The sequence below is a fragment of the Battus philenor genome, unplaced genomic scaffold (genome assembly GCF_028537555.1).
Source record: "Battus philenor isolate CCGP_79_NKW_IND1 unplaced genomic scaffold, ilBatPhil1.0.hap1 SCAF_13, whole genome shotgun sequence".
In the NCBI taxonomy this organism is placed as follows: Eukaryota; Metazoa; Arthropoda; class Insecta; order Lepidoptera; family Papilionidae; genus Battus; species Battus philenor.
Window position 1 is genome coordinate 6,001,191 of NW_027181675.1, and position 25,009 is coordinate 6,026,199.

At 32.1% G+C, this 25,009-nt stretch overlaps 1 protein-coding gene across 1 annotated transcript in view; it reads left to right on the forward strand.

Annotated features, from left to right (window-relative positions):
- LOC137933466 (uncharacterized) overlaps nt 1-24,208 on the forward strand; it is a 28,668-nt gene extending 4,460 nt beyond the window's left edge. The window contains exons 5-22 of the mRNA XM_068777423.1: nt 11,562-11,722; nt 12,047-12,178; nt 12,601-12,780; nt 13,093-13,464; nt 13,560-14,355; nt 14,478-14,611; nt 14,897-15,055; nt 15,137-15,315; nt 15,383-15,515; nt 15,586-15,700; nt 15,784-17,112; nt 18,844-18,918; nt 19,013-19,140; nt 20,353-20,568; nt 21,343-21,547; nt 22,122-22,273; nt 23,201-23,410; nt 24,029-24,208. Coding sequence (XP_068633524.1) covers nt 11,562-11,722; nt 12,047-12,178; nt 12,601-12,780; nt 13,093-13,464; nt 13,560-14,355; nt 14,478-14,611; nt 14,897-15,055; nt 15,137-15,315; nt 15,383-15,515; nt 15,586-15,700; nt 15,784-17,112; nt 18,844-18,918; nt 19,013-19,140; nt 20,353-20,568; nt 21,343-21,547; nt 22,122-22,273; nt 23,201-23,410; nt 24,029-24,208 — 4,856 coding nt within the window. The remainder of the gene's footprint in view (nt 1-11,561; nt 11,723-12,046; nt 12,179-12,600; nt 12,781-13,092; nt 13,465-13,559; nt 14,356-14,477; nt 14,612-14,896; nt 15,056-15,136; nt 15,316-15,382; nt 15,516-15,585; nt 15,701-15,783; nt 17,113-18,843; nt 18,919-19,012; nt 19,141-20,352; nt 20,569-21,342; nt 21,548-22,121; nt 22,274-23,200; nt 23,411-24,028) is intronic.
- Nucleotides 24,209-25,009: the final 801 nt, after the last annotated feature.

Below are 25,009 nucleotides of genomic sequence, written 5' to 3' on the forward strand. Positions count from 1 at the left end.
TTCTTTTTAAATGACATTCAAAAATTTGGCTGTTAGTGGATTAGGCCGAGAGTCAAAAGCGTAGGTCGTGGGTTCGATATAATATTGTTAAATTAGAAAATACACCTGAACAAACATAGATAAAAAATAATACTTCTTTAGTACATTATAAATAATTACACAATTTTTTGACGCAGTTGTCTAAATTAAAATGTTTAAATTTCAACTATCGTTTATCTCATTTTTGTTTGATCCAAAATATGACTAATATTCATTATTTTAAGTTACATTGGTTTTTAATGCATACATAAAATTAGTTTAAACGCATAGATCAATCGGTTATAAATTTAAAAGGGAATTTGTTAGCAAAAAGCTTTGAATCTTTTACACATATTTCCTACTGCCCTGTAAAGAAACAAAAATTAAAAAACAATTATATAACTTTGCCGCTGCTCACAAATTATGAAAGAAAACACAATGAAGTAAACTGACATATCCAAAGACGAAAAATTTAGGAAGATTCACATACGACATGCATCTATTGCCACTAAGCATATGAATTATAACATCAATCTTCTGTGTAGCGGGGCCATTTGAAATATTTTATGTTGTTACTAATAAATAATTTCCACCGTATTTATTATAATGTAAAATTGTTATTTATGAAAGAAAAATTAATAATATTAATTTGAAGTAAACATTTAAATACAATCTGCCGAGAGAGACTTTGTCACAAGTCATTTGCCTTTAGCAGTGAATTAATAAAATAACGTTTTTGACAATAATCATTCTATTTTTTTTAATATTATGGTTTTTAATGATAAGACGAGTAAGTTTTTTTTTATATTTTGGAACACCACAAAACTACAATAATAATAAAAATATCGTAATTAATCGAATCGTCATTGTGTTTTGCTTTACGCCTTTAGATATTGATTTATAATTTTGCAATACATAAAAAAGAAACTGGGTCAAAAAATATAATCAGCGTATTACAAAAAAGCAAAATCAAAAGTTATGGTGATTTAATTTTACATGGTCACGGACAGAGCAATTTGAATAATAAAACGCTAAGTGAGGTGTAGCCAATAATGACGTGCATAACGCGAATAACGGAACACCATCATGGAACATACAGAATAACAGGGACTTGTTATAGCGAAACAAAGGCTTTGATTTATTATATTTATAATAAACTAACGAATACCTTAGATATTCAAATTTATATCTGTTAAATATTATTATACATAGTGATTGGTTACAGATGTAAAAACTTTAAAAAAGTGAATTTGCTCATTTGCAGACGATTAATGGAAATTTATGCCATTAAAGCTATTACATTTATAATTAATCACGCTGCATAAGTACTAATTTACTTTTTCTTATTTACATTTCCTAACATTAATGCAACTCATGGGCATAATAAGTTAAATAAGGGTAATAATTTAGATAAATTATTTAAGACTATTCGATCAGTAGTTTGTCGCAATCATGTCACCCTGTCTGTCGTTCTAATGTATTTCGGAGAAGTATCATTCAGTATTACGTTTCAACACATTACGACGTTACGAGTTAATATAAAATTCAAATAGAAAAAGGAGTTCAGGCGTAAAAACTTTTACATTACCATAGTGATATTTACACCTATTGCACTACCAAGTCTAATAGACCAAGCGCCTTCAAATACCTAAACGGCTTTTCTTATTATTCATCATTACATTATAAATGTACGCATTTCGTAGCAGCGCTACGAGTCGTAGGCATGTTGCTACGATTAATAAATGAATAATTTTGTACGGCGAAAGATATTTGTGAATTCATTTTAAGCATTTAAATTGGTATTAGAATTCCTCATAATTTGTGGTCTATTGTGAGCATTTTGTATAAACTAAGGATTAAAACAAACACTCCGGTATCGTCACACTCAATTAATAATTATCATCTCTCAAACCACAGCGAGAGTTAAATCTTATTTCAACTACGCTATCGTGAAATCGCTGGTGTACCGTTTTAAAAAACTATATAAATTATCCTTACATACTTCCTAGATATAAATATATTTCTTATCTCTTTGATAGCTTCTTTTTACACCAAAAATGCTGAGAAAATCAGACTTTAATTGGTAGTAGGTCAACATATAAGATCAATGGATTTAAATGAAGATCAAAAAAGAGAAGAATCACTATCAAAACTGTCGCACGGAGACTGGGCTGTGGAAAGGTGAAGCATAGAGTGACAAACAAGGTCCTAATGAAAAATCACAATACGACAGGGATAACGTTCTTCGCAATTCACATAAAAATTTGACACATTTTTTTTCAAAGTTTACTTACACCTAACTAGTATAAATATGAGCCATTTTCTTCGATGATTTTTTCCGTCTTGTAGGTAAAAAAACACAAAACGTGTGACTAGCATCTCTCGATGTTAATCTGACGGTGTCTCAAGAATGATATGGCCTATATGACGAATACATAATCACTGCCAAACCAAACTCTCTTAATCGTTACTGAGTGGCTAGAGATGTATATAGTTTAGCGTTATCATTATAAAAGACCACACCCCTTTTATGGATTTATTACAAACACAGAAAAAAGAAGGTTGATTAAAGCAAGGTTGATATAAACATAAGCTTTACAATTTATATTGCTGTAAATATAGCTCATATGATATATCTAATCCAGCGTTATGTGTAATCCGCTGACGCGTTAAAGGCTTGGCTTTAGGGGCGAGGCTGTTTACAATGTTGCGTTGTCATGAAAGTGGATTTATATAAAAGCTTCTAACCGCAAGCTCGTCCCTTATTATATTTTGCTTTATTGTTTCAATCATGAAACTTACAACTTAAAAAAAAAAACAATTAATTTTATGTTAAATAAAATTATATTTGTTAATGACTGCTCCTGCAAAATTCGTTTTGACCCAATTAAGTAATATCTCGCAGTTCAATATATATCCCCAACATATAGCGAATTTTAAGAAAAGTGAATACGTAGTAGTCCTTGCAGTCTTGGCAGCGGACGATAATTGCAGAAACGAGTCAAATAGAAAAGACGCCTAAGCCCGACAGCCCGAGTTAAAGAGCAAGGCTCAAGACCGAGCCAGACACATAGGAACTTAAGTAGAAAAAGTCCAATAAAAAACGTTAGAAATCAATCAATCACTTTATTTATTTATTAAATATCTTAATAATTAACAACAATTACTAACAAAAATTACTATTCCATTTCATACACTGCAAGACTTTTTCTCTGTACGTAAATGTTTAACAGTCAAAGGCATGTATTTCAATTTGCTCTGAGGTTATTATACAAAAAGAAATAATGTTTATACTATTTTCGTCACATTTTTTTCTTTCTTCAAGTACCTTTCTCGTACATTATTAAAGATATGAGAAAACAGCCTTTCCGATCGAGCCCTTCTCAAGTTCTGCACTCAGCAACACATTAGTAGATTCAGTTTTGTGTACATCAGTTAAATTATTAAAAATCAACTAATTTTAAAACTATGCGAGAAAAGTATATATCTTTTATGCGTAAATAATTATGTGATGAGCAAGTCTATATCCAGATGGCAAGTTAACACTACCAATCAAATTTAAAGTGGTGCCATTTAAAGTGATTTGAAAAGAAAAATCTTAAAATTGCGTTCGTCATCGGGACATAATGATTGTGGAGATAAATATTTTTTAAACTGCCTACTTTAATAAAGTAAGTTTTATCAATTTTTAGAGTTATGAAACTTGGTTTATTAAAACAAAATATAGCAAAGAATCTTTGTAAACACACTGATTTCATTTGTTTCGAAAAAAGTAATGTTCCAATAAGAATTCAAAAATATTAAATTTAGATTATATGATCAAAAGTCCGCAAGTCGATGCAAGGGTCAAAAGTCCTTTCTTTAATTATCAGTTTCGTTGACATTTTGACAAATTGGCGAATTTATTTCATTAATCACGAGAAAAATTACAGTTCTAAAGCTGCAATTGATTCGATTGAAAATTTGAATAGACTCAGTTTTGGTCATTTTATAATCCTCCAGTGTTAATTCGTCTGTTGGGAACGGTTAATTAAAAGTAAATTTTCAAGTAATGATGTGCACAGTATTTATTTATTTATTTACTCTTTATTTTACACAATAGATAATAACTAAAAAAAAAGAAATGATTTATATAGAAATGCAAGAGGCGGTCTAATCGTGTAACGTGCATACGATATATATGCTTAATATACTCATAAAAAAAAACTTGTACATATATACACATATACATACCTATATATGTTTACACGGAAAAGGGTATAACTAAATACGAATAAATAACTAATGCTATGCAATATCCTATTTTGGAGGCCAAGGACGTCTCTTTTACAATTTTTTTAAATGTTGTGTATGTTTGGTTTTCAATAAATTCATTGTTTCGTTTTGGATCAGTTGAGTAACACATGGCCTAATGAAAGCTACTCGCCAGTGCTAGCTACGTGTAAGAAGTAATGAAATCAAAGTTCTTGTTTAAAAACACTATATTATTACATCATATAACACACCACACAACACTGTTTAACGAATCCTAGTCGAGTTACACTAGGAAGAGAAAAAAATTGTGTTATAATTTTAATAAAGCAAAAGAAAAACGTAAATCAAAGATTGTAATATATAATAGTTTATTAACAAAAGTAAATGAATAAAAACAAAACGAAAATAAAAATGTAGTAATAATCTGGAGATGAAGGCGAAGTAAGGAAGACGATGTAAGAAATAAAAATAAATTATGGAATAAAGCGATAAAATGGGGGTAACGCCCCAAAGAAATATACTGCGAAAGATAAAAGATGAGGATAAAAATATAATAGTCTGCGAAAAATTTGCGGCGCTTGCCGGCCCATAGTCTTCACTCCGGAATATTTAGGCTCCAACAGCCATCCGTTTTTACTTACCAGTCCGATGGGAAATGTCGTTTACTCTCGTTCTTCTATAACAAGCAGCTCGTATCAAATATGTAAACACATAATATCGCTTGTAAATCTGTGGATTATGTGTGGATTGCTATCATGCCGCCGTTTTAAGTTCATTTCGGGGTGTTTCTGAAAGCAGCTATTACATTTATCTTGGTAACGACCCCGTGTTTCCGACACGCAAACTTGTTGCGCTGAACTTGCTTATTACGTGTAGTCGCACGAGAAGTTTTATACTAATACGATAATAACAAAAACCCATTTCTTTTAAATCCATTCTTGAATTGTTTAATCAAAATTTTTGTTAACCTACCTGGCCAAATATTTGTTTATATACAAAAAAAAATGGCAATCTTATAGTATTTGGAGATTTCTTACAGACAACTTTTGTATGGGTCGGAAAAGATTTGTAGATTGATAAAGAGATGTCGATTGAAATAAAAAAAAAAGAAAAATATGCATTTATCATCCATAATAAAGAATTAGCTACTAATATAATACTATTTGATAAAGACTAATTATGAAATAAATACATAAGCAATACAAAAACATTTAATTAAAATAAAATATGTGAAATATGAATTAATTCTAAACATAAGATGATTGGTAATAGGTGTAAAATCTTTAAAGGGCAGAATATATAACTCATTTGTCAGCAAACATTTTAAAAGTTTTTGCATCTATTTCCAATAAAAATTGATCATCAAAGCGTCATCTTACTGTATTATAATTATATTAATTATTATTTCTGAAACCATTGATTTTTGAATAGCGTGTCTCGTGCATTAATTGACGACAAATGAGCTGTACTTTCATTCCTTTAAAGCTTTCACACGTATAACCAATCACCCTGTATATTCAGTCTAGTTCAATCAACTCGTAGACTATCTATCAATTATATCAACTCTTTGTTAAAGATTCCAAATTTGAACAATAAAAATGCTCGAATAACGAATTGACAGGAATTTCTAATAATTGGAAGACTTGGCCTTTGTACTTGATACTAAGAAACGAAAATTTTAATAACAAGCAGCTGGAATATGTTGATATATATAAAAATTCTTTGAATTCTTCGTCGTCTACTGGATCCAAAATTCTAAAACAGATATAAAAGGCAACTTATGGGAGAATGCTCTTATACACGTTATATGAGTTACACGTATAGTGACTTTTTAATAATAATTTAGTTACACGCTAGCGGGTTTACATTGTACTGTTTCTGAAGACGTTAATGCTGTTAGCCCTAAGGCATTTACAGCTTCATCGGTACTGATTTCACGGAGCGGAAGGGTCCGTGAACTAGATGGGTTTACATTGTAATATTGCATAACGAATATGCGTAACTCTTGTTGTTGAAAACAAATAACGCCTCACGCGACACAGACAGTGTCACAACTTAAACTGCCAGAGTATTCGGATCTCCTAAACCGGTACGGTATTATTTGAATTTAAGATTCTTAATTGTGTTGTGTTGGAAGGTTGTTATAATTGCCAAAATTATGTTACTATCACTCTTTTACAAAACACTCTCTCTTTTCAGCTGTTAGACACCCAGTCCAAGGTATGGGCCTTCAGGATATACTATAATCAACAGGCTAGGCAGACGGGTTAGCAATGGCAGTTCGAAAACTGAAAACTTATTTGTGAGCAATGGCAATCCTATATAATTAATGAATAAAATGTGAATTATATAAGATTGCCTCGCGAGAATCGAACCCGTGACCTACGATCGCAAGTCCCTGCCCTCTATTGATGTGATAGCACTATTCTTGCACTGCGTTATAAAACACTACTGTTTTTATCTCAATTGATTGTTTCTTTTACTCCCTCCCACATCTTAATTTTTAAAAAAAAAATATTTTGAAATATTATTTCAGAATAGTATCGTACTTTTTCATGATAGGAACTGAAAATAATATGTCAGAATTACTTGTTCTAATGCAGCATCTATAGACTGATAACTTTTATAAATTATTTATAGTAAATAAATAAAGTTTTTTGGTCGTAATTAACAACATATACTAAACAAATATTAAACCATATTCAAGTAAACGTTGTGACGTATTATGATATCTTAAAAACGATGCAGTCTATTTCAATTGAATTTAAATTTTCATTATTTCTATGACATCGCATTACATTATTACGCAGCCATAAATAACATGATGTACTATTTCCAAGGTGAAACAATGATTATAAGTATATTGTTACTAATTTAGCGGTGAAACATTTCGTAGAAAACTTTGTTTCAATTTATGCTTATTGCTTATAATGAATATTGCTCTTAACAATGACTATTAGTTGCAATTCAATACAATAACCATAAAAAGTAACCAATCCCGATAAGCTCAATAAAAATTCATGGCAGCTCTGTGAATTCATACACACATAATAACCATCTTTAACGATGAGAAGTTTTTTTATTTAAAAAAGAAAGAAAGTTTCATTTATCTATGGAATATCATTTTTTTCGATAACTTTTTCTCGTCTTATAGGTAGTTATTTGATGCCGAAGTTGTATAAATTTTGGAACTTCTGTTAAAAAAAATCAACATGTTTTGGTAGTACTCTCTTGATGTTAATCTGTCACTACTTAAACAATTCTGAATAAACCAAAAGGTCACGGCCATATGGTGGATGCATTATCACCTACTAGACAAGCTTTTATATTTTGCTGAGTGGCTAAAGATATGTGTGGTCTAGCGTTATCACAACGAAATAGCACTACCTATATATTGATTAATTTCGGCCGTTTTCATAATTTCTTGTTTTAATATCATCAGCTATTGGCAGTACATATACGAATCCATGGTTGTGCCTCGCAGTTAAAGATATAATATATAATGCCCTTTCAATACCACTATTAAGACAGGATAACCTTATTACGAGTTTAACAATGATTTCACCACACTATGCGGCCTGGCCGATCTTCGACCGAGACTTTTTCACACGTTCTTGTCATACTTGATCCATTTTTTGTCACCAATATTCTTAAAAAATTTCAGTTTCCTCGCGTCTCAAAAATGAATCTAAAATGAGTACACGGTTCATAATGTTTCACATACCCAAATATCGAGCTTTTTTATATATAAAGCTTTTTCAAATGCGTCGGAACTATTATATTCAGCTACCTCGTAACTATGCCGCACTTGATCCACTTTTAAAAATATGGCATCCATTTAATCCGTAATAGTCTAACGAAATGAGGTGCATCTTTGACAGTAAAATCCCTGGATTACATGACTCATTCTTCAAAAAAAAAAAACAAATTGTCGCTTCTGTTTTTAATGTAACCTTTTTAATGACATTTAAACCAGCCAGATATACAATGGACAGCCTAAAAGGTTTTATTACAAGTTTATGCACATACCATTTGATTGATACCGTTATGACATCTACGTCTAATAATTATTATATTTACTGTGTCTTATTGTTTTCCATTACACCTATGAAAGAAAATTCGAAAAACAAATCAAAATAACTTTCGCTAAATTGTTAATCATTATTATTTTCTTCATAGGAAATAAAAAAATTAAGCACATATAAAAATTGTACATAACGATTCCGCAGCTAATCGATACCAAAGACAATAGAGGCAATCTAACCCACCCATCACTAGTCAATACACAATAATTGGCCTACATTGAACGAATGCGTCAGGTGTACACGATCGATAGATGTCCATGTCATTAAACATTAAAGTTGTCTACCAAGTCTCAGACGGCATGAATAATAAAAATACGCCCTTGACACCAGTTAAGGAGCTTGTTGTTTTCACACATACATAATAAATTTTCTTGACTTATATAAATGTATAAAACAACCATAATAATTTAATGATTATACTTAATATAATGCATTACCATTAAATTATGGTGTACGTATTTTTCTGAAAATAATAACGAAAGGTATTTGACCGCCAGATATTTGGTAGACAGATTGAGAACAGATCAAATGACCTTTTCAACAAACATATTCTTATAGATAACGTTAGGTTCAATTATACTTGAATATTAAATATATTTAATGGGATATTAGCATTCAAAAATGTGTGTAGATGTACATATATGATTGCTTAATAATTATGAGAAGCTGAAAATTCCAAACACTATGTAACAAACCGGAACCAGAAATCTTAGGCAGATTACCCTCCGTTCTTTTTACATGAAGAGGCGGAGAAAATTCAAAATTTATATGTAACGGAACAAGAGTCGATTTGGGCAGAGAGAATCTTCTTTTACGACTAAAAATAATGCTGGCCTTTCACTACTATTCTAGTATGAAAGGTAAGCATATATAAATAAACCGTAATAAAGACATTTTAGTATTGTAGTTAAGTAACTGGTCAACGACAATTCTCATTTCACGTTGGATACGTATAAAGTATATTTTTAATTTGGTATTAAAAGTTCCAGATTGCCAGTATAATATTTATGCCTATATTTTTCCTATATTTATGCCTATAATAGTTATGCCTTATGTAATAAAATAACGAATACACGATGAAGTGATTCAAACATAGCTAGTAATTCGTAGAATCACATATGTGTATCAGAAAACGTACATAAATATTTTAAGCTTAAACCGAAATACTGACTAAGTCAATTCCACAAATGAGGACGACCGTCCATTCAATTACGTGACGATGCGTGTCAGCATTCGATTAATGGAAATCAATGTATCCACAGTGAAAATGTACACTAGGTAGAAACTCTTTATAAAAGTTTTTCCAAACTGCTTTCAACGAAAAATAGTTTACAGAAAACGAAAGCTTTATTAGCAATTACAAAAACAATCGTGATAAGACATTTAAAAAAATTTTTGCATATATTTATAGCAATGTCAATATTACATTATGAGGGTATACCATAATCGCCACGCTTGGCAGGCGAGTTGGCCATCACAGTATTGTATAATAGTACGCAGAGGATGTTGCTGCCAATCTTCAGGAAACTATTTGTAGGCAGTGGCGATCCGATGTAATTAATATACAAAGTGTGACATCTCTAATATTGTATCCTGGGAATCAAACCCACGACCCATAGGTCGCAAATCACAGTTATCTATCGCTGAGCTACCACTGCTAAAGAATTGATATTTTAAAATATATCTATAACATTATTGCTATTACACATATATACATACAACACACATATTTTATTTACTTTTATATATATATATATATATAAAAATCTGATTGGAAAACTACTATATCGATTTCATTCATATTTTGTTAAGAGATTTCTAGTAGTTTGTTCCATGTTGATTTCGTAAAATGCAGAAAAATGAATCGTGAGGGCAGTTCTCTTGTATATAACACACTACAATGACAATTAGAAAACTTGACTAAAGCTCAGGTATTTTTGATATATTTAGATTTACTGAGTAAAAAACACGCAACAACCTAGATTTGATTACTAATCTTAGATGATAACGTAGTTTTTAATTTATTCATATTATTTTTATCTCTCTTTAACTCGAAGTTACTTAGGTTTTAAACGCGCCCTAATCTGAAGAGATACTACTTTATATTCTGTAATGTTATTTTTTTCACATTGTTACACTAGTTAAAGTAATTCAATCCCAAGATGTATTATTCCTCAAACAACTTTTACAGTACAGTGTTATGATTTAATTGAACGGGTTTATTATAAAATCATACACTGCTGGCTTCAAAGAATTTACTAATTTTATGTAGTCATCTAATATATAACAAGTCCATCCTTATTTCTAGTGCTATTCTTAAGTTCGTTGCTATTCTTATCCACACAAGGTTGTCGATGTACTGCTCTACTAAACTTGTCTCTAAGAGCGACGTAATATTTACTACACGATAACATAATATAAAGGTGAAGTTGATTAATGGGTACAATTTTATTAATATGTACAATCAAACGCAGAGCATGAGGCGTTTTTTCCCTCTACCAGCCACAAAGAGCTTTCACCTTGAACTTTTACATCGATTGCAGTTTATAGAAACCATAAATATTCAACGTGTTATTAACTACAAGAATGTATATGATTATTTCAATTTTAAAATAATTGAAAGTCGAGAACATTTTTATGACATCAATTTAACTATATGTCTGTTGTCTGACCATAGATTATAAAATGCGGGTAGAAATAAAGGAAGAAAGAAATAGAAAAGAAACATTGATTGGAAAAATCTGATTATACGGTCCACCAGTGGACGAATTACGATAAACCAAATAGGACAAATAGCGGATTTGTATAATTAATTTCTTATACAATATATTTTTGTAAAGAAATCTATGTGATTGAGACGACAAGTTACAACTACTTGTACGCAAGCAGAAAATACGAAAATAGATTAGTCATTTATACAGAATAACGACCCACTTTGAATTATTTATAGGTGTCACTCGTGTACGTCCTGAGATTACCAGGGGAGCCCAATGTAACAAAATAGAATATTTAGTTCTGCTATAATACCACCCTTATTTAAATTACGTGGCTACGGGACTCTAAATGCTTTAATATGGAATATATTAGAATCCACAAAAACTGAGTCGAATTTTTATTCTTGTTAATTCATGTCCTAGTAACTTATTGAAGCGTCCTTCGTTATATCTTAATGTCTGCCTTTATCTATATCTGAATTCTTCACAGGACTGGTGATAAAACGCCACAATATACGAATATGGTGCCACGAATGCGACATGGGCCGCTTGCAGCGCGTTATTTGGGAAGGACACGGAACGCGTTTGCTCAGTGAGGTCTCTAGCCAACCCATTGTCAAGCGGTTTTTAGAAGCGGTACCCTACATCATGGTAAAGGACACTATTTATGAATGGATAATATTTGCTATGTATTCTTAAAACAATTATCTTAAGTAAATAAAAACTATGAAACTTGTTCTCATTCAAAATACTGTAATATCTAAAGACGAAAGTCTTTGACCAGTATGATTTACGGATTTGAGACGTGATCACTTACAATAGACCTCATAAAAAGGCTCAAAGTCACCCAGAGAGCTATGCTCAAGAAAGAGCTATACTCGCGGCTATGTTCTTTGTACATTAGGCTATATTCATTGTACACACACATTTGTACATTATATTCAATACAATATAATAAAACATTTTTTATTCCAGAATACAATTCGAGATATCCATAAATCGGTAATTGAAAACGATCTGGAAGGTCTGATGAAGCTCACAGCGGATCCTGTGCCCTCGCACGTATTATCTAGCAAGGATGCAAACGGCTTGACTGCTTTACACAAGGTATTTAAAAGATTTCTAATTTTCAAGTACTAATTGATATAAATGAAATGGATAAGCTATTTTCCTTTTTCAATATTTCTTCAGTATAAATAAACAGGAGCGATGTTTATATTTCACATTAAGTGTGCAATTTTCAGAAATCGAACTCCTGACTTTCGATTGTTATTCAGATTTTCACTATAAACTCCCGTTTATTATTAATAAAGTTCGTCATAAATATTGCAGCAGCCGTATTACGTCCACTGCTGAATATAAACTTCTGCCATAGATGTCCAATAAAACCATAATTTAATGATCTAAATAAATCTTAAAAATTAATTCCAAAGTAAAAGCGTAGCAATTTTTTTTAAATAGTAAACATAGGTTTTTGACAATATGTTGCATCACAAAATCAGAAATATAAATGTTCCATGTTTTTGTAGGCAGCCGGTTTAGGACGCTGTAGCATACTGAAATACATAATTGAAAAATACCCTCAAGGCATCAATGATATTGACACCGATGGACGAACTCCTCTCCATTATGCTGCAACTGTGAAGGACGAACAGCATACGTATAACACACTCGTCGACTTAGGAGCTGATGAAAGCATAGTTGATAACGTGAGCATAATTATAAGTGTAACAACCTAATTTCTCGCATTATAAACTAATGCCAGTAAAGTTTATTTACTTTAAGTCAATCGAAATTCTTTAAAATTGAATCCTTTTAAATCTTAGGCTAAACTGCAGACAATAAAAAATATCTTACTGACTGTTATATTTTCGTAAAATAACAAATATTTCCAAAACGCTTAAAAAATCAGAAAAAAAAATATTTAAAACGAATCTAAAGAAAATTTTAACATGAATTAGTTACATTCCAAAGCAAATGATAGTAAAATACTGTCAATAAGTTATATTTTTTATTTGTAGAAAGGTAAAAGTCCGGCTTATTATAAAAATAGACCACAAGAAATAGACAAAAATGCTTTAAAAATTTTACCTGATGCACCTCGAACTCCATCAAGTGCTTACCCAGCATCTTGGGATTGGAAATTATTAGATATTGAACATTTTACTGACATAAATAAGAAATCTAGAAAAAAGAATTTAAAAGCGTCTAACGAAAATATATCTTCTAAAAATAACACTAGCACATTATCAGAAACGTATGAAAATCATCCTATTGCCATGAAAAATAGTAGTACGCACGAGCTCATTAACACGTTACCAGAATTAGACGACGCAGAGAAACAAAATATAAATGAACACCAAAATGACGAAGAAAACATGAAAACCAAAGAGGTTAGCATTGCATGTTTAGTCATCATGGATTATTATTGTTGATTTGCTTAGCTTTTTGATAAACATTTGCATGAACTTTTCTTTATGCATTTTAGACTTTAGAAGCTGTGGAAGAACAAGATCAAAACCAAGGACAAGAAGAGACTGACGTTAATAAAGAAATATTAAAAGACACCTTCGCAAACGGTACTAAAGATATACAATCCACAGATACCGTTATTAAGCCCAGTGAAAACGAAAACGAACCTATTTACACAAATAACGACCAAAACCAAAACGATGAAAATTCTGATTTAAAAAATGGTACAGAACATGATAATAAACATGTTTCAGACATACATATAGTTAATGATAATACAGAAGATGATGAAGATAAAAATGATGCAGAAGTTGTTACAGGATCTGAAGAAAAACACGAAGATGAAATATCAAATAAGCAAAGTGTTGAAGATCATAACGAGGTAAATTCTGAGAATAAAGATGATGATGGTAACAATAACAATGATATTAATAACATGGAAAAAGATAAACAATCCAAATTAAATAAAGAAATAAATCCAGAAGATGCAAATGACAGCAATAATGAAAGTACGTTTACCATTACACCTGAACAGAGAGATGACATGGATAAAAAACAGGAGCATTTTGAAAATTTTCATACGTACAATACCCCAAACGGTGACAACTCTGATCTTACTACAGGTACGTACGAACAAGTACAGAAGGAATCTGTTGCTTCTGTAAAAACAGAAAGCGCTACGAACTCAGATAACAGCGAAGATGATGACGACGTTCAAGTACAGGAGAAAACACATTCAGAACCTACTGATATGATTTTAACACATGATACAAATGATATAGATATGTCAGAAAAGAATAATTCGAAAGGAGGTAAAATTCAAACCTCATTAGTCGAAACCACAAATGAAACTATTTAAATTTAATAATTATGTTACTAAATAAGGTATTGAGGGTCCCTTTTAAGTTTATCTTTGGTTGTTTTACTAATTAAGGAATGCAGATCAATGGCAGAAATACTCAAGAAAGTCTTATAGAAGGTATTATTAATGGTGATGCTGAACAAGACTCACAAGATGCTAGTATATCACAAAAAGACGGATCAGTACACGGTGAAATACTTATTGTTGTAAGTATAATTCATATGACCAAGTATAGCAAATTCCTACCAGCTACGAGGTAAATTATGTAAATTATTTAGTTGATTGTGGTGTTTCTTAGAATAGATGCATCATCGTTGCACTGTACAATACCCACAGACACTTCGTAACACCACTGTCATAGAATAATTTGCTAGCTTTTTAGATTACATGTACGTAAAATTTAGAACGCTACTGTCTTAAAAAATTCTGTAACGTCACTTGTAATTTTAGTTTTTAGTCCCGTTTTTAAATTGTTTTTTGTAATTACACAGGATAACGAAATTGATCCAGAAGTAACTAATTTAATTAATAGTGCCAACATGGAAATGTTAGCCACATTAGTGCTTAACGGTGAAGGATCCAGATTAATCGGAAGACATTCACAAAACATAGAATTACAATCATTTCTAGATAATGTACCTACATATATGGTAAGATTAAAGATTAATCTAATGACAAGGGTATTTTAATTTTTAAAGTAAATACAAGTAATATAATTCTATTTCTTTCAGCAAAAGATCAATCGTGTTCACATAGCAGCAAAAGAAGGAAACATTAGAGATTTACAAACGGCTTTAGACAGAAGGAAGTTTGCAATAGCTAGAGACCCTATATCACCAAACGGCGCTACTCCATTACATGTTGCTACAGTATTTGGGAAAACAAACATCATTAAATATCTCGGTGGCAGGTTGGTGTTACATAACTTTAATATACATAGATTATTATCATATTCATTAATTAAATATCACTTGCAGGTTTCCCGAAACCCTTTCCGCTGTAGACTTTGAAGGAAGAACTGCTTTGCATTATGCTGCTGTCATACCGGATAATGGTCACTATTATTATTTGATGCAACAACTAGGGGCTAATGCAAAAGATTTGGATGATGTAATAAAATTTCTTTTCCGTAAACAGTCGTGGTTTTGTATTATTATAACCTAATATATTCACGTTTTAGAATGGACGGTCTGCTGAAGATTACTTGAAGAATCCTAATTTACTTCCTTATGAACAATTATTAAACGATTATGGTATAAGTGATGATGTAGCTCAGAAAATGTTGTCCGATAAAGGTTAGTATATTTGTAAGTAACATATTTTATAAAACTATTAAGTTTGCCGATATTTACTTTAAATAATAAATCTACTTACGTAGTTCCTGAAGACCAGGCTTCTTCCCGCCGAAATTTGGATACACCGGAAGCATTAGATATAATAGAACGCTGCTATCGCCTACTTGCATCAGCAAAGCCATCTCGGACTCCGCTTTCAGCATCGTCAAATAAAAGTACGCCACCGTTTGTATTAGGAAGATTTCTCAAACGCTCAATATTTGAATTAATACGATTCAGAATAACAAAACTAGACCATGATCTCTTTGACGTCGTGTGGCCTGCAGTTAAAAAATTACCAAACAATAAAAATGTAATACAAACAGTAGAAGAAGATTTTCCAGGCGGTGTTGCAGCACCTGATTATTACGTTTACGAAGTGTTTCACGAGTTTTTAATACCTTTAATTAAAGATCTTCACAACATAAATATTACAATGGACCTACCAATTCATCCCTCATCGGACTTCAATTCAGAAGAATCATCATCTGCGTTTAAACCATTCGATGAATTAAATATTGATCCTAGTGAGGAATTTGTACTTTCTGGAACCATAGAGTGCACAAGAAATTTACTGAACTTTGAGTTGCCTATAAATCTCAAGGTTGGTCAATTGGAAAAAGTAGAAAGAATTTTAACTATATTATTGATGAATGAAAAATTTTCCAATTTATTTCAATCACTTAAAGAGTCTGCGGAAAAAGGCGGAACCTATTACACACTAAATGAAGTTTTAGAAAAGCCATCAGAAATAAGTGCTACGTTGGCCTCTAATGGATTACTTGTTCCTTTGTGCGACAGAGAAGAAATCGATGATTGTACTCGACTACATGGCAAACATTGGCCTTACGGCCGGGGTGTTTTTGTAAATGACGATAAAACAATCGCTATTTGGATTAACGTTCATGATCACGTACGAGTTTTAATATGTACTCCCTCAGACTGTCCGGGAGAAATTGGTGTCGCATATAATAAAATGTCAATCATTATGTCCTACCTTCACGATAGATTGGATTTTGTTTGGGATAGAAAGCTGGGACACTTGTCAAGTCGCCCGACATTCTTAGGTGCTGGAATCCGTTTCAGTTTGTTAGTAAATTTTCCTGAACTTTCTAAAGACACGGATAATATAAAGCATTTGTGTGCAGTAAGAGGTCTTCAATATCGAGAAACATTTAATTCTGAAATAGCAAGAATTAGCAATTACCAATGCTTGAGTATAACAGAATCTGTCTGTTTCAATGATTTTGCTACTGCGATTTCAAATCTTCTTCATTTAGAACAGGAGCTATCTATGCAGAATTCAGCGCATATTTCTGAAATGTTAACGAACATTTTTAAAAGGAAAAGAAATAGCTTAGCAGAATCGCAAGGCAAACACTAAAAATGAGGAACGAGAAGTTTATCTAAATAATTATTTTGTAATATTGAATAAGGCAGTAACTATTATTGTTTAGCTGTAAGTTACTTGTATTAGATTTTCCAGTGTAGAGTTGGAAAGATATGTATCGGTATAGGTATACTACAATACCACTGTCACAATTTATATTGAAGAAGAACACGGCTGAAATTTAAATTTTTATATTATAGGTCAGTACATTACAGTAGATATGTGAAATATTGAGTGTATTTGAAAATTTGCGAATAGTGGTGTTATATTGCAATTTTTCACGCTTTTACACAAAATTAGCCCGTGTTACAGTAGCTCATGCATTATTGTTCACTTTCACCAGCCTTTACTGTCTTTCCAACATCCACTGTGTCAAAACAATAACACTATATGTAATTTCTTTTTGTGTGTATATATAAATAAGATGGAGCAAAAAGTCTTTTCGTAAATAATATGTACAAATTTGTAATAAAACCTCTTTGGCTGTAATGTTTTTATCTGGCAGGTTTTGGTGATATTAAAATGGTTATATATTGAAAGGGAAACAAGTTAGGAAAATTTAGTTCCGCGCTGTTTTTCATTGATTTAGTTTTATCAAAACAAGATAACGTAATATACAGTTGAATACATTTTAAAATTCTACTTCAAAGGAGAAAAAAGATGCAACGCTAATCGCGACTTTCGCAGATCTAACGGAATTTATGTAAAAATAACATAAACTTATTTTAAGCGTTTTTAATTCTGGAAAATTGATGTGAAATATGCAACAGGTACTGGCCGCCCAGTTACAAATAAAATCAATACCATTTTTTAAAATGTGGATCAAGCTCATGCAAACCCGATCTAGTTTTGCAGTCGTTAAAACGTTACAAAAATTTAAAATTCGGCATAAAACATTTTTGATCCATTTGAAAAATCTGGATACACAAAAAAGCTCGATGCTTGTATCTGGGTACAAGAGGATTCGTTTTTAAATATCACACAGGTCCACTGAAATAAACCTAATTAAACGTGTGATTTGTGATTCTTTATTAAAATTACGTCTTCGTCAACGATTCGATACTGAACCGTTTTAGTAATGAAGCTACCGCTATATATGTTAGCCCTGACCTTACATTTTCAGATTTCCAACCATTTCCATTTCTTGTTGCGGTCTCTTTAGAATTCATTAAGCAGTGTCACATTACTATCAAGAAACTGCCAAAACTACTTGTCGCGTTTTTCTATCATATCATATCAGAAGTCCCGTAATTTATACAGCTAGGGCATCATATCACTGACTAGAAGACGAAAAAATAGCATCTAAATATATACTTCGGCTAACTGTAAATGTACTTTTAAAAAATATCTGTCAATTTTTCATATAAAATACGAAGAAACTTTTTCCGAACCGTGATGAACAGTAAGACTAAACCACGGATAGTTAAATTTAAAAAAATCTGCACCATAGTGTTATAAGCGATTAAAAGTTGTTTTTTGTTAGAAACATCGATTCTTCATACTCATATTTAATCTTTAACCAAAAACTTCTAATCTATCATAACATGCAATTATAAACGAACGCGCCGGGCCTTAATGAATAAAAACTTAATTATAAGGTATACATTCGATTAGCTTTTATTTCACTACCATTGCAGGTGTATTTATGAATGTACAAAGACAGGTGTTCAAAGTAAGAAATGGAGGTCATAACTGAATAATTGATACATTTCAGGTAAGAACCACGCACTCAACGGTCACTTGGACATTCCCGTCTTTCACACCGACGAAGGCAGATATCTTGCAAAGTGTAAGAAACATTATTGATTTTAATTTTTTTACTGCAATGGATTTAGAAAAACGAGTCGTCGATGTGGACTACTACACACATAATGTTTTTACAGCTCTCGGCGATCCTTTAATCAAAGGTTTAACCGAAGTGGCTAACGTAAAACCTAAAGATCCAGTCGCATTCCTTGCTAGTTTTCTACAGAATTTTCCCGAAAGCGAAAAACCTAGAATGAACACCCAGGTGAGGAGTCTTTTTTTTATAAAAAATTTTTATAAGTGTAAAATGTTAAGGTATATTAACAATTACGGTAGCAAGGTAAGGTTAAGAAGCTTTTCTTATATATTTCGGAGTGAATCTTTTATATCTGAATCTAAACTAAATACTATATTTTATGGGAAATGGACGGTAAACGATAACCTCTCGGTGATAGTAATGAGTGCTAGTGAGAGGTTCAGCTAACACCATTCGAAACACGCCGTATTTCTTCTTGTACAGCGCTATTAAATGATTATCTCCACCCGGGGTATGCGTTGTTAATGCTATTCTTGATACACTTTTGCTAGGCTGAATGTCGGATTAAGTAACTAGCTCCGACTATCACCCCTCGATGATCCATCTTCTGAATCATAAAACCACAGAAACTTTTTCACAGAAATCTGTCCAGTCCTTGAAAAGTTGAATCTGCCACCTTATCTTGTTTAGTGCGTCTGAACTTGTAGTACACCTTACTTCCACATTTTTACACATACGCGGCTTATAGACTTACTCAGGGGCTAAAGGGACTAAGAGAGAAAATAGACACACGTATAAGCACTTCTTTGTCCATTCATATTTTTAGTTCTGCCGTCAACCATAATTCAGTCGCAGGGTATATTGACCACTATAGCCTTACCATAATTACTTCTTGGTCTGACATCGTTTAGTCGCTTAGGATAGAGAGAGAGCATTATAATACCGACAATTTCCATCTGCAACCTGCTAAATAAAGAAAAATTATTCTTCCTCGGCTTCGAACATACTCTTCTGCTCGCTTTCTATGTACACTCATTGCGGGGTAGACTTACGTGATTAGAGCAAAATTACTAAGCTCCCTCTTATCACAACAAGACAGAAATCAGTTTAAGGGCGTCAAGAGTCTCTTCAAAATATTACATGTACATATTATTCTAAACTTAAAATAAACGTTACTTTATGATAAGTTGGAAAATTAAAATAAAATAATGAGTCCATTACTACAGCTAAATTTCTCTTTACCAAATGGCAGAATGTGACTTGATTTATTTGAAATACTTTTTTTTAATATAAAACCGAAACGGTTGTTTGCATCTTTTTGACTGAACCTTTCACATATTTTAGTATATATATGATTTTATTAACTATATTAAAACAGCTAAGGCCCAATGTTAATAAACATTTTACTATCTTATTATGGGTGGACATTTATTTGTCCAGGAGTCAAAAGTGTTTGTGACGAGCGGTGCACCGGAGGTAGAGAACGATGTTCCCGCACCGCAAGCACTGCTCTCGCCGGTACAGTCACCCATAAAAACGAGAAGTGCGGCTCTGACTGCCACCAGACCACATCGTCCTATAGAAGTCATTGCCCTTGATCCCCAATCAACAAACAGTCCGGATGCACCAGAGCTCGCGTTTAGTAGCGTCAATAGAGTACGTATTAAATTTTAACACTATATACTTATGAGCAAAGTGAAGGTCGCGGGAAGTTGCTTGAAAAAATACCTAAAATAAATAGTGACAGAAAATTGTTAAATAATCTTTACTAAATTTAAATAATGGAAACGAATTTTTCAATAATTTAAATAAAGAAACAAATTTTTGTAATAAAGTTAGATAGCGTTCTTGGTTATATGTGCAAAAGCTTTCAAAGTGTAAAAGTATAGCTCATTAGATAGCAAACAGCTTTAAAAAATTTACATCTTTTCGCAATCACCTGTATAAGGTTATCGCTGTGAAATATGTTACATTAATTTGTTTTTTTTATTGTCATATGGCCAATAACTTCTGGCAATACAAATCTGCGGAGACAAATTGTAAACAATAATTTTTATATCTAGTAGTCCGTTTTATTAAAACTTTTTTGTTACGATGTTATCTTTACGTTGTTAATATTCTGAAACCATTGATTTTGTATGGGTTGAACCATTCATTAAGTAACAACTTATGAGTTATTCATCCATTTAAAGCTTTCATACATATAATTAATCACCCTATATAACAAGCTTTTTTTTTCAATTTGTAATTATCTTCAATTTTAAGTGACACGTGCTAGTATCTTATAGTCAAAGTCAATGATAAACGTAGCGTCTGCTTCGGTAAAAACTAAATCATATAACGAAATGAAACATTATCTGTACATGTATGTTTAAATTTTGTCCTGGAATATACTTTTTAATAAAACATACACCGTTATGTGCTCCCCAGGATGAACATGGCCAGTCGATGTTGCACTTTGCCGCGGCACGCACACACGCAAACAACGCATTATTCCAACTACTGCAAGAGTCGGACGTGAGCCTGGGCTATCGAGACGAGCTCTACCGAACTGCGAGAGACGTGTCCATACAAGCTAATGTACCAGAGAATACTTTAGAGATTGATAAATGGGTTCTACATCTGGCTGCTAGAGGTTAATAAAGTTTTCCTTGATAAGAAATCTATGATAGCCATCACCATTCATATATCGGCATATGTAAAAGCAGGCAAGGTTGTTTCCTATAAAACGCATATTCCATGAGTCGAATTCGCTCAAATTTTCACTATTTAGTCACCACAGCTTACATTCATTATAAAAAATCATCATCATCATCTTCATTTCAGTTGTAGGCGTCCACTGCAGAACATAGGCCACCTCCATAGAATTTCTGTAGAATCAACAAAAGCGTCTGTCTACCTATTGGGTAAACGTCCTATACTGAGCTTGCTGGACAGTAACCTCTGCTCCAAAACTTGCAATGTCCGAGTAACTATCCGTTCTACTATGGGAGTGCCCACTGCTAAATTAACCTGCCAATTCGCTGAATCTTGCCAGGTACTTTCCTTCATCTACGGATCTCATCACTACTGGTTCGACATCGTGATGGAAGAGGCCTATGTCTAGCAGTGGACATCATATACCTGAAATGGTGGTGATGGTGACATGTTTTCTATATTCCTTGTGTTATTTTTACAAATTCAACTAATGAATGAACTCCTGTCAATAGGAAAATCTGAGAAAATAATGGAACTGTTACTGCAAGGATACGACCATATATTAGACGTTGTCGGCGCAGAGGGAACGACTATCACAGATGTGGTATCCACGCGAGGCGATACAGAAATGAGCAACCTTCTGACATCGATACCAGCTTTCGAGGTAATAATGATTATTTAATTTTTCTTGTTGAAAAAAGGCCTTGCAAAATAATGTCGTAGATGTGGCATTTGTGTGAGTGTGTTATTTTCGTCCAACATGACCATCTTCCGATTTAAAAGAAGCCAGAGCTCCGAAGAACTTGTCTTCAATGTTTCTAATATTATTTATAAATATATATTTATTCATGAACGTAGTTGTATTAAAAAACGCGATTTACGATAAGATCGCTGTTTATAATTCTTCTTTTATCTATTTTATGTGCTTACTCTTTTATTCTGTGTCGATTTATAATACAATAAAGAGTCAAAATTAAATATAAACAATAGAAATACATTGCAAAGGCTCTACTAGCCTTACAGTCCATAGCCTCATAGCGTTTACCAAATAAAGATAATTTTTTTCTATCATTCCTCTGAAATAAAAACCGTAAATGTTTAGTTATCATTTTCGCGAAAAAGTGGATAACAAAATGACATCAATAAATAATGTATGTGCTTAAAAGTTATTGACTTGCTGACAAAAGATTAAAGATCTGCGAGTATCATATTTGTAAAACTATCATATATAGTCCCTCATACTATGTCGATAGTTTTTATCTATTCATATTACCTTTATAAAATTGAGCTTCCATATCCTATAACTAAATTTAAATCCACAAGAATACCAAAACTCCTGGTCTAAGAAAAACCCACAACGAATTCTATTTTATTAATTATCGCATTTCTAAACGTATATAATACTAGTAAAACCAATTCATAAAGAATTCATTTCCTAGCTATTCTTAACACTATAGTGCGATTTATTCCTAATTTTATTGATAAACTTTTAAGATTTATTGTTGTAATTTGGAAAAGGTTTTTCACCCTCTAAGTTATTTTTTTTAAATCTAATGTAAACGATATATCTTAACTCACTTCATGCACACAGGAGTCTAGAGAAGCTCTGCACAGTGCAGTACGGCGAGGTGATCTAAACACCGTACGTGATATCGTAACGGCGGAAGGAGGTTCCACACTTGCACGCGCGCACAATTCCTTTGGGAGGACGGCTCTACATGTCGCTGTACTGGCTCAACATGAAGACATTGTTGCCTATTTAGCCGAAACTTGCCCGGAGCTCTTAAGGATTGGAGATAATGTTAGTATTATACTAGCGCAAAGTGACGTGATTGTTATGTTGAAAAATGTAATACACGAGATATACAGTAGCATAAGCAAAGACTTACGAAAGTTGTAAGTTTCTAATTTTTGTACCAATATATAAAAGTTATATCTCAAAAAGGGCCAAACAAGTAATTTCCACCGCTGCCTTACCTATCCTCACGATATTTCTGGAACCTCAAAGTTTAGCGACTTGAAATAATCATTTCGCATAGTCTAGGTCAATTAAGAGCAAATTTTACGATATTTCACCCACAGCGGAGTTAAAACTGCATTTCTTACGCTCGTGAACTGGACAGTGGACAACTTCTTAAATAATAATTGATGAAAAACAATGATCATGATACAATAAATTTTGGCCAATCAGAATAGAGTTATTTCTAAATACTGCTTTATTGTTTTTACGCAGCCATATTTTACAAGCAGTATTTCTGGAATATAAAACTTCTAGTATGGATATCACTTAATAATCAACTATACCAAACCCATGTTCAATAAATTTTAATATGGAATCTACATTCGATATTTAAAACCCCAACTTATAAATGCTATTCGTTATACGTTCACGTTGTTATAAATTAAATTATTTCCACAGCTTGAACGAACACCGTTACATTACGCCATGGGTGTAGAGAAAATCGAATCTCTTAGCAGAGTGCTGATCCGAGCCGGGGCCAAACGAGTGCTTAAAGATCTAAAAGGACGACAACCTTCATATTACTTCATGAATAAGTCCGACATACTACGATTAAAGGAAGAGGAAGAGGCCTATTAACTACTAAACTAACTACTGCTAATACTATAAATAAAATAGATGTCAACACTGGCTGAATGATATTCTAACGACATCTATTCGATTTAAATATAAAATATGCAATAAACTTGCAAGCATCAATAATCGTGTTTCATCACGATAAGAATAAACTTGAAGCGAATTTAATAGTCTACATATTCGTATATTTAAGAAAAATAAGTCAACGAAACTATTCTTTATTCTCGGGACAGAGATAATGTAGCGCTCTTTTAGTCACTTTTCTAAGTAACTAAAAATGAAGGACGATCATACGTGTCGTCAGCAACTTAAAAAAAGTCAAAGATCTGTTTACATGCAGGTACTTTTTACAAGTTTTGGTAGAAACAATTTGAATTTGAACAATTTTGTGGTCATAGTCTTCTCGGTTGAAGGTAAATTGTTACACGTATTAATAAAAATATGAATTGATAGTAAAATTTATAAAAAATAAATCGCATAGTCCCACTAATGTAAACCTAAAGTGTTAAATTCTACTTTCTAGAGTTAATCAAATTAAGCTTAAGATTAATTCAATCTTCGAAAGTAATGAACAAGTGTAAACAGAAATAAACCAAATAAATTAGAAAAATGACAATCGGTATGATCCCGTAAAGTTCAGAGTTTATATCGAGTGTTTCTGCTACATGCAAAGAAAATATTTGACGGTCGAATTTAGATTATTTCTATATATATATTCACACTATAATTGTATGTGTTACAAATAAATGTATTACTAAACCTTAGGCTTTTTGACTGCACGTCATTGCGAAAGTTTGTTGAGAA